General features: G+C 42.8%; 1 protein-coding gene across 1 annotated transcript; it reads right to left on the reverse strand.

The window, feature by feature from the left end:
- Positions 1-463: 463 nt before the first annotated feature.
- On the reverse strand, positions 464-5,990 carry LOC134186465 (uncharacterized). The gene is made up of 4 exons (XM_062654438.1): positions 5,810-5,990; positions 5,315-5,440; positions 2,608-2,676; positions 464-1,578 (listed from the first exon to the last, which is right to left on the reverse strand). The coding sequence occupies exons 1-4, from the start codon at positions 5,988-5,990 to the stop codon at positions 995-997; spliced, it is 960 nt and encodes a 319-aa protein (XP_062510422.1). The 3' UTR covers positions 464-994.
- Positions 5,991-11,469: the final 5,479 nt, after the last annotated feature.

Consider the following 11,469-nt stretch of genomic DNA (forward strand, 5'->3'; position numbering starts at 1 on the left):
GATATTTGTCCGGAAACCGAAGGCCTGGCTTGTCCGCGTTCGAGTCCTGATCACAGCGTGGAAATAAGGTTGTACACAATTGTTACATTGCTTTGTTTTACTCATGTTTACATGTACACTTTCTAGATTGATAAGTTAATTAATTATTGATGCGTAATAGCAATAATTTTGTGCGGCTTTTCTTGTTTTTTGTTCTTCATGATCCCATTAGTACCTCTTTGGTATTTACATGTAGTAATTAACTTCACAAGTTACTACATTTATCTATTCAGTTCACAAGTTCCGCTGTTCAGTTTCTGACCTATAGCCATTGATGTTACACATCCGCATTTAAAATTGCAAGACGATCTTCTGCCTGTGATAACCACGACTGTTCCATGCAGTTATTTTGCCAGTAAACTAGTGAAACCGAACAGCGCAAACAGCTATTCAGATCACTCTGGTACAAATAAAATGAGCAGTATTATTATTTATACTGTAGAACGTCTAGTCCAGCTGATTAACACAGCTAGATCACAACAACTACAAGGGAAGAGAATGAAGGCAGACGCTCAACGTATATAGCTCTTCTACAAGTGTTCTCCTATTCATCTGGATATGTTACTTAGTGAAATTCAAGAAACAGCATAGCTGATATACTTGAGTCAACTTATAGTCTTTGTCATGATCAGAAGAATGCAAATTAAGATCAACAAAATCTTTGCTACAGTGACTGCTCTACTATTTATAATTTTTAGCAGTTGGTCTAAGCATGCAGTCCACAAGTTTACTGAGGCTGTCGCATGAAATGCTTTTACAAAGGAAAACATTGTCATGACGTAAATGATGTAGAAGAAGTGGCATCTTTTAAATTAAATTGAATCAGAAAGTTTGGGAAAGTGATGGTTGCTAAAAGCTAAATTCAGTAACAATTAGTATGAATTCAAGGGGCTGATCGTACAATCAGTTATGTCTAACACACCCATTTGTGTGGTAGATGATTAGGGAAGTTTAGTTACTGCACCCTTCCATATGTCTTTGAAACTGCCACTCCTGTTTTGTGAAGTGAAACTTTTGAAGAGTTGACTAACAAATGTGGCTGGTAACGTAGTTTGGGGATAGGAGTTTCATCTCTGTCTTCCTTGTTCTTTTCAACTTTGAAGTTCCTTCCCCTTCTACTGACCACTTTCAACACTAGTGGTTGTTTGTCTTCGTCAGAGGCAATTCTGAGAGCTCCTACAGAAATGCCAGTGTCATACCTAACTTTCTCTGTATATAATTTGCTGTTGTCTTCTCTTTCACAAGACAGCTTCAACAACCTTTTTACAAGTCTTCTAACAATCTGCTCTGTTGATTTGGATATTCCATTATTATAATTAATTTGAACTTGAAGAGCAGCTTTTCCACCATTTCGTTTCATTTCTGAAGGACTACAGCGGCATTTCCCAAATCGAGGGTTGAATTTTGTCTTTGATGAAGGATAGAATAGCTGTGCTAGCTCTGATGATGTCTGACCAAGATGAAAATCACGATGATCAACATGTACCACTAATACTTGAAATCCTGGTTCCACCCGATTCTTTACAACTGTTTCAATTCCTAAATAAAGAAGAACTAGTAACACCAAACATTACCACCATGTCAATGTTTATGGTATTTAAAACAATGTTTTTGAAATTATTTTTATCAGATGATGTTTATGTGCTACTGTTGGGAGCTGCTAGAAAATTGGCTTGCTAGCACCATTGGCTGTCTCCCAAATGCAGCTCTTGGAGATTGCAGGTATGCTAGGGTTCGAAAAACAAAAAGACCCCACCAAATGGTCATCAACCAAAAATTTTTCAACAGCAAAAATTTGTGGAACTACTATTCCGTCCTATATTCTCTGGTAGTCATTTAGACCTATTCACAATAAATTACAATTTAGAACAAGTAAATCAATTGGAACCTGGCCAAGCAACTGTGATACTGTTAGATATGACAGGTTTCAGTACCTGGTGGAATCTCCTAGTCAATTATGGAGGTTAGTAGTCTTTCTAGATTGCTGTAGGCTACTTCATTACTTATTTGGGTATGAATGAATGAAATACCATTCTGTGCAACAAGCTACTTTAGTATGAATTTTGATGTTGAAAGTATCATCACCACTTATTTGATTTACTAACTTGATTTGACAAATTCAATATGACCATGATTTCTTTTGTCTGATGAAACGATTATTTGATTTGACTGTAACCTTGCAGAACATGATTGACTAATTTTGCATTACCATGCAACCACTAATATGACAACTTCACACAAAAAAAATTAATTGATTTAACCTGAAAGGTGTAGTTGGACACATGATGTAAGGTACTTCATGAACAGAATTGTATGCTTGCCTGTGCGCATGAGCCATGTTGTCACAAAGTTGCTTGGTGTACTTGCATTATTTGAGAGTTTTAAGAATACTCACAAAGAAATGAACTGGCCATGCATTACCTACATGGCAGTTACGTCATTCATCTAATGACAACTCTGTGCAGGAGGACAGAAAATAACAAAGTGTGGTATAGTCATAGATGTTGCAATATCACCTGGCATGCATGCTATCAAATACTGTCATCAGTAGTGCACACATGAACTTACCATATGAATGTTTGAGGATGCAGAAGCTTGTGTTCTTCGAAAGCATCTTCATACATTTATTGCAGTTACCTGAAACAATAATTAAAAAAGATATTGAGGAATTAAGTTTACATATTCATAGTGTTTTACAGGTGCCACCAACTTGATTTTAAACTATTTCAATGCATAATAATGATGGAAAACAAGACATTCCATATTCTCACATCACTTTCTGTAAGTAAAGTAACAATTAGGTAAATGCTCCTAATGTTAGGGTATAAACCACACACCACACATGCACGCGTGCAAGCAAGCACACACACACACACACACACACACACACACACACACACACACACACACACACACACACACACACACACACACACACACACACACACACACACACACACACACACACACATGCACACGCGCCTGGAACCTGAAACCTACAATACCCACTATGGGCTTGGGCATCGCACAAGTTTCTGCCAGGAAGTGCAGTCATTGGCTTGTGACAGGTCAACATTTAATGATACCAGGTCTTGTTGTATGGTATCAACCCACCTGTTCCTTGGATCATGCTGAGGGCATTTCACATTATGCAGCTTGCTTCTCGGCAACAACTTTTGTGGACAAGAGACATTCATCCAATCTAAATGATTAAGCCAGTGTAATATTTGATGTTAAATTTGACGTTCAATTGGTTCTTCCTTAGCAGATTTCAAGTTGATAGTATTTCTTATCTTGTTCAGTCTCACCCTAGATAGATCTCGCCCAATACAGCGCATATGAAAAGTGATCAGTCTTCAAATATCTAATCGAGTGATTGCCCAAGTCTCACAAGCACATAATAAAACTGGCATCACTAGTGACCTAAAGACTCGTAGTTTGTGTTCTTGCAAAATCTTCGGTTTGTGAAAACTTTACGTTTCAATGCTGCCCAAGTAGCAAAATTCAGCAACATTCTCCAGAAATGACCAGCTATCAAGACATTTGCTTCTTCAGCGATACTGCTACTCTCAGATTTTAGTTTTGTCAGTTTTGATCCTCATACCTCATTTCATACATGCACTATGGAAGGCATTCACCATCTGTTGCAACTCACTATTTGATGAACCTACTGGGGCCAAATCATCAGAATACATGGGAGCTTTGATCTTATGTGTTCCAACAGGTTCTATTTGATAATTCATGAATAGGCTACCATCTGCTCTGTAATTATGCAATCTCAATGACACACACACACACACACACACACACACACACACACACACACACACACACACACACACACACACACACACACACACCAACTGCAAACACTGGGGTGTGAGAGTTCCAGACCAACCACTAGATATGATATACTAGATCTTCATTCTTTTGGTGTGTCCTAATAGTTTTCTTGTCCGATTTTTACTTCTTTGGTAAAGACCAGACCCCATGCACCTTCTCATTGTTGAAAGTATTTGTGCAGCTGTAAACTGAAGAGTTGTCTTAGAGTAGCCAGGCAATCAATCACCCATGAACTGTTCTTCTCTTGTAATAGAATAGGCAGCAAACTAACCCTAGGTACATGTTATCTCAGGCATACCGCATTATGATGGGTGGGACAGCTTCCTTGCAGTCTCCTCCCCACCAATTGCTAATTTGCATTACATTATACTCTCTATTCGCGTTCACTGTGAATCTGGAACTATGTAATGAAGCACCTGTGTTGGTTTAGAAACACTTAACTAATTGCCTGTGAAATATGACATCAATAGCTTGTTTACAGTGACTCCGGATTTACTGTTACTGACACAGAGGTGCTTTACCGTGAGGTACAATATGTGCAAAACACGAGAAAAAAGGAGAAAATTTCTAGAAAAAAAGACGGGATGCAGGAAAGACATCATGGAGAGCTCTAACATCACAAATGAGATAGATGACGACTACGAAGTGACGGAAGTTGATAGTGATGTCGCATTGACCAGCCAAGCCCAGACGAACACGACCAAGCGTTGCTGAACGCATGAAGCTTTGCACTAGAGTAATTAACAGTAATGAAGTAATTGACCTGGCATCTGCCTACGTGACCACTTATCTGTAAATCATACGTAACCATAACGTTCTGATAGACTAACGGTCTTTGATATGCAAATTTCTCCTTGGCGTGTCTTATTTACATGCTATGTTTAGCATCTACAAGAAATCCGGGCTCTTGTGCTTTCGAATGATGCCAAGATCGTCGCTTACCGACGAAGGACACAGGAGTTATAGCGATTTTTTTAAATACACAGTGAACGCGAACAGAGAATAGAGCATCCATCCCCACAACTTTTCAGGGTGCATGGAAATTCCTTTAGGCTGCTGTACCTGCAAATGACCTCTTGGCTCCACGATTAGGCATCTAAACGGATTCTCTTTGTGGTGTATCGATCAGTACTAATTAATTAAACGAAGTCTCACAACCCACGCACCAGCTCGTTTTAACCATGTAGCTCAAGGTCGTAGCTTCAAGGCTGGTATGCGTGACACGGGATCACACCTTTGCCGACGCGTGATTCTGAGTAAGACCGCTATGCAACTATACTAACATTTCACGCTAACTCGTAGGTCTCAAAGATACAGCTGGAAACATCAGTGCCACTACTTCATTACATATGGCATTAGCTATCTAGCTAACGTAGGATGCTACGCAAACATTTTCATTGCACCTAATAGAAAGCACCAACTGAAAACTTACCAGTTCGTAATTTCTTATATCTGGAAAGAGTCCTCTCGGTATTCAAAGAAGACTGATGGGAAATGGGAGACAAAGGTCCTTTATCAGGATATTCGTCTTCCTCGTCGACAGACATCAGAACAACTTCTGAAACATAAAACAAATTAATTAGAGGTGGGCCACCCAGCCTACTTCTAACAACCATCACACATTGCGAACGTTCTCCTACACATTGCAATGTGCTTTCACACAGAACATGTAATTGCATATCATAGTAACTATCCACAAATTTGCATTTAGAGATACCAACACCTAACTTAGTCAGGCTAAAGTACAGCAACTACCGCGCTGGATCTTACAGTCATAGCCGTAAATCTAGATAAACGATTTTTAGATATAGGTTACAGTATAGCAGGCATTAGCCTCTGAAGTTAGTTGCGCCTACATCTCTGTAGCTAGACAGCTACTTAGACGTGAACTAGCACAGTACCCGCATATGCATCTAGCAATACCTACCAGCTTCTTCTACGGCAGGTCGCCCTGCATCTCGAAGGCTAGATGTAAGTCGAGATGGTGATGAACTTTCATGATAAGACTTGCCAACTGCTTTGAGAGCTTGGGCCTGCAGCTCCGTTGCATGCAACACAAAAAGCAGTCCAAGCTCGCAGTAAACGAGAGAACGCAGGAAAAACAGCATAGCAGCAAGAGCCGACCGGTGTGGCGCACTTCTCAAATCCACTGACACGTGCCCGTATTGGCACTATACTTTAAACGTATGTAATAGATACGTACATCATAATCTTATTATTTACATTATCTTAGAATACTAGTTGTACGGTATCCGTAGGCGCCTCGCGTTCGTGAGTAACACGTCCAAGGGAGTTTTCAGACCGTCTACTGAAACGCCCAGTCCTAGCTAGACAATACGTATTTGTTGAAACCCTAGCTGTCATGGAAGTAAACATGCAAACTTTAGCTAGTAGTCTAGATTACGTCTAAAGGACTGGTATAGGTAGTCGTCGTTTGCGATAGTGATCAAGACAATTGAAATGTACGTACAGTCTAGGTATGCACTCAGTTCCGTTGTAACGACAGTGGTGTATGGTATCTAGTGACGTAGAAATTGATATCAGCAAACATTGACTATCAGCAGTGTTAGATGCAGCACAGTGTAGCAAAGGATTGATCATACTGTAAGTATGGGTAGCCTCGACCTCCCAGACCCGTGTAGCGCCGATACAAAATCGTCCTCCACGGGTCTGGGATGGTACCGCCTCTTCTCAATATATTGCGGTTGGTCCTAGGACCAGCATTAGTGTTCAGTTTCATAAATGCATACCTTTCCAATTTCGGCCGTAATACAAGAACGACGAAGACATGTCGCGCTAGAACATCGTGTCGCATCTTGCTGCACGGGTACCTTTGTGTTTACAGTAGCTACGGTTTTATCGTTTGTGTGTTAGTAAGGAACGCGAATGGGACGTTAGGAAGCACTTTCTTGTACTAGTGGTGCCGCGGACGCGATCGGCATGTGTCTGATCGCCGTGAATCCGCTGCGAGTAGCTGCTAGTCGCGCGTGGAGCTTCGAATTCGCGACGAAAATTCGCGATGCGCGCATCCGCTGTGACTTGATCGTCTGGATTCGATGCGACTTGCCACGAAATCGCGACAAAACTTCGCCGTGAATTCTCCGCAAGACTCTGTGTAGTAGACGTGATCATGAAGTCGCTGAGAATGCAGCTGGCTGGCTAGTGTAGATGTCGGAGCATCGGTTCGAACAAACGGCTCTACTAGGTGTCGGTATTGCCGTTGACAGGCGCAGAATACAAACCACGACGTGTAGGGACGTGAGTTTGCGTGAAGAGCGCACTACAAGTCGTCGTTTGTGTACAGTGTAGTCTTTGGTAGACAGCAGATATGCATGAGATGTCTTCGTTGATTACAGCTGTAATTGGAAAGGTGTGCATTATGAAACTGAACACTAATGCTGGTCCTAGGACCAACCGCAATATATTGAGAAGAGGCGGTACCATCCCAGACCCGTGGAGGACGATTTTGTATCGGGGCTACACGGGTCTGGGAGGCCGAGGCTAAAGTATGGGACGTGTGAATAGTTGACTGTAGGCGGCATTCAACTCCTGAAGGTGTTTCTTGGTTGTCAAGTACACACGGTCCCTAGCTACAATACAAAAGGTGGGGTGACGAAACTTCATGAAGCATTTTCTTCGCCGTTTCGTCACTTGCACGAATCGTTCTTAGACTCATCTGTAGTCGGACACGGAAACAATTTTTAAGGTAGGTCCTATCATGAAACGTGGTCATGGGGAGGAGAAATTTGAGATTTGTGTGTGTGTGTGTACACACACACACACACACACACACACACACACACACACACACACACACACACACACACACACACACACACACACACACACACACACACACGCACGCACACACCAAAAGTTCGATGGAGAGCCATATAGGACCACGCCCATTTCTGTTGTGCGACCCGGTCGGCAATTACGTATAGAGGCCTGGTATATATAGTTAGTCGTCGTCTAAACTTTTGCGATCATGATCAAGACAGTTGAAATGTACAGTCTAGGTATGTAACGACAGTGGTATAAATTGATATCGGCACACATTGACTATCAACAGTGTTAGATGCAGCACAGTGTAGTAAAGGACTGATCATACTGTAAGTATGGGACGTGTGAATAGTTAGACCCGAGTGTCCAGCCGGTCATCTCTCCCCGCGGCGGAGAAAGACCGGCTGGAGACATTCGCCACTCAAACAAACCACCGACTTCTCTTTCTTCCAATCAGGGTGCCGTTCAATGTTTGTGCATGCTCGATAGGAATGCACGTCGCTATTGGCTCTTCGCTAATGTAATTTCGCTCTGACGCAAGTACGTGTACTCTCGACACGTGCCATCCAAGTCTACGAACAGCATGTTGACTCTTTCCAGCTCTTCTCGTTGTCTGTCTCTCGTTCTAAGAGCGCTAGACTCAAAGTTTACCACAGAGGCCAACCAAAGGTCGACCGCAATGTACGCAAATCATAGCTCTGCACGTCGCCCTGCGTTGAGTGCAAATAGCACGCTTTGTAGATGGTCTACTCGTTCAATGCATGCAACGTACGACACCGTGAGGGACTAGGAGTTGTTTTGCATGCGCTGCCTAGTCCTCCAAGTACGAAAAGGAAGACAAAGAGAAGACGACATGCAGGTGTAGCTTACACGCTAACGAAATGTGATATCAGACAATAAAAGCAATTGACTACTCAGTTACAAAGCCATTAGTAGAGAGCCAATAGCGACGGACATTGCTGTCAGCAGTTATCGTAAATACACGTGCATGCACAAACACTAACCAAACGTGCAAAATCCTGATTGGAGGATAGAGAGGCAGCGGTTTCCTTTGAGTGGCGAATGCCTCCAGCCGGTCTTTCTCCGCCGCGGGGGAGATGACCACCGGCTGGACACTCGAGCCTAGTGAATAGTTGACTATAGGTGGCATTCAACTCCTGAAGGTGTTTCTTGGTTGTCACGTACACACAGTCCCTAGCTACAATACAAAAGGATGGGGCGACGGAACTTCATGAAGCATTTTCTTCGCCGTTTGGTCACTTGCACGAATCGTTCTTAGACTCATCTGTAGTCGGACACGGAAACAATTTTTAAGGTAGGTCCTATCATGAAACGTGGTCATGGGGAGGAGAAATTTGAGATTTGTGTGTACACATCTACATCTATATTTAGAAAGGAGAGGTGTCTGTCTGTCTGTCCGTCCGTACGAGCGTTTCTTAAAAACGGCGAGTCCGATCTCAGCCGAATTTGGCTCGCGCACGCCGAATTCATTAATCTTGAAAGTGAGACCGTGGTCGTCTTCCTGACTTCTCCCACGACGATGTGATCACACTCGCTTCCGCTCGCGCCCGAATATCTCGGGAACGGCGCATCGTATCTCCACCGAGTTTAGACTGCCCGTTCCCGACGTCGGACGGTACGCGCCGAGCGTGTCGTTTATTGTGGGCGACGCAGGGAAACGGAAGATATTTTTGCTGATATCCGGGTCTTGAAAAAATACGCCCACAGTCGTTTGCCAGTCTACGACCGTCGAAGAGCTGCCGTGTTTAATGCACCTGTTCCCCAAAACGCCAGCAACGTATTCGAAGAGACGACGTTCAACGGGACTGTCGAAATGACGAGAGTCGGTACGAGTCGTGACTTCGTTAGATACGGGGAACGGATTATCCGGGTGAGTAATGCATGTGACTTCCAGTTCTGCTCTGATAGATTCGTCTAACTGCACGTGACTTTATTTCATTCAACGGGACAGCGCAATATCCGGGAGTGCTATACGATTGCAAGTGTACGTATACGCAACATTTTTATTCACTGCAATCATTCATGGCCAACATCAACTATGATACCATCAAACGCATTTTTAGATACTTTCTGCTATAATCTCTACCTATAAATGCGACCTGTCTCTCCTCCACTTCCATGTTGTATTGGCTTTATGACAAACGTGTGTGTCAACTGCGGCGCTATGAAGTGGAAAGGAGAAGCACCTGGCATGTGTTGTCCCCCGGGCGAAGCCGGGCATTGGAGCTTGTATCTAAATATACCAAAACCTCTGTATGACCACGCCCATTTCTGTTGTGTGACCTGGATTAGAAGTCTCGCTACGCTCGGCAACTATATTTGCTATGTGTGTGTAGTAGACGTATCACACCCAACGCTATCAAACACTATGGGATGCATTTTTTACCTAATCCAGCTAATCCAGATTAGGATGGTGAGCATATGAGCACGCAGCTGGCTAGTCTAGACGTCGAAAGATCAGTTCGTAAATTAGAACAAACGGCTAGCTCTGCTACTAGAATGTGTCGTTACTAACCGTTGACAGGCGCAGAATACAAACCACAACGTGTAGGGACGTGATTTTGCGTGAAGAGCGCACTACAAGTCGTCGTTTGTGTACAGTACTCTTTGGTAGACAGCAGATCACTTTCTTACCACGCCATGAAATTGAACACTGCTGGTCCTAGGACCAACCGCAATATATATATATATATATATATATATATATATATATATATATATATATATATATATACTAGTATACATGGCCCGTCCTTCGTACGGGCAAGATACTGTAGTGTAAAGATAGGTCTGTGGACACGTCACGTGCATCTTTGCTGCGAGGTCCCGGATATTCTGAATGAATTCGAATCTTGTTCTTCGCGCTTGTTTCGATAGAAATCGACACACTCCCCGTGTAGCGCTTGCTGCAGAAAATGTGTAGGTTGGATTCGGTGCAAATGCAATCGGAATTTGAAGAGAAACGAAAGCGCTAGAAGAGTAAGTTTCGTCGGCAAGAGATATTCGATTGCTCGAAGCTTTGCGAAGGACGACGATGCATACAGTCTACACGGGACTGGTGCGGGCGTTTGTTCGAATGAATTGCAATGTGTAGCGTTTGCGTCGTCGAGAAATTTTACGCGTGGGTCGATCCCTCGAGAGGGGACCCGGTGCATTATTTTTTTACTTTTTTACGCAAACCTTCCTCTGTGCGTGCCGAGTGTGCGTGCCGATTTCGGTTGCGAACGGACAAAAGACGTGGCCTCCAAACGCGAACACACATACACACACACACACACACACACACACACACACACACACACACACACACACACACACAGACAATTTGAGCAAATATATAATCATACGTACTCTACTAACACCAGTGCCTACATTCTCTAGCTCCTAGCAGTGTCAACTTCCGGTATCACTCATCATTTATCACACTCGTCTTACTCAATCAGGACTACATATGCCTAATCCAAACACTGAAGCACTTCGGCAGTCTTCATTTTATCTGCTCAAAAGTTCTGGAGTTCTCTTCCATGTAGGCTAAGAATAGTCTCTAGAGTCTCTAATTCTAAGCAGCGTCTACGGAAGTTCTGTTACAGTGTAGATGATATTTAGATTCACGTGTTCTAAAATATTAGATAATGTTCCACCTAGACTATAATATAGTATGTATGTTAGCGTAAATATTCATGTATGTGTGCTTGGTACGGTACCCGGAAGATCGACCGCTGAGTTGAGGGTTTTCCGTAGTAAAAGAAATACAAATACAAATACAAATACAAATACAAGAGG

The sequence above is a fragment of the Corticium candelabrum genome, chromosome 11 (assembly GCF_963422355.1).
Source record: "Corticium candelabrum chromosome 11, ooCorCand1.1, whole genome shotgun sequence".
In the NCBI taxonomy this organism is placed as follows: Eukaryota; Metazoa; Porifera; class Homoscleromorpha; order Homosclerophorida; family Plakinidae; genus Corticium; species Corticium candelabrum.

What these genes read in the sequence shown, in the direction of transcription:
- LOC134186465 (XM_062654438.1), bottom strand. Translation starts at nt 5,990, where the DNA reads ATGCTGTTTTTCCTGCGTTCTCTCGTTTACTGCGAGCTTGGACTGCTT. An exon ending in ACCTGCCGTAGAAGAAGCTG is followed by an intron (nt 5,441 to 5,809) that starts GTAGGTATTGCT and finishes TTTATGTTTCAG; the next exon opens with AAGTTGTTCTGATGTCTGTC. An exon ending in ATATAAGAAATTACGAACTG is followed by an intron (nt 2,677 to 5,314) that starts GTAAGTTTTCAG and finishes TTATTGTTTCAG; the next exon opens with GTAACTGCAATAAATGTATG.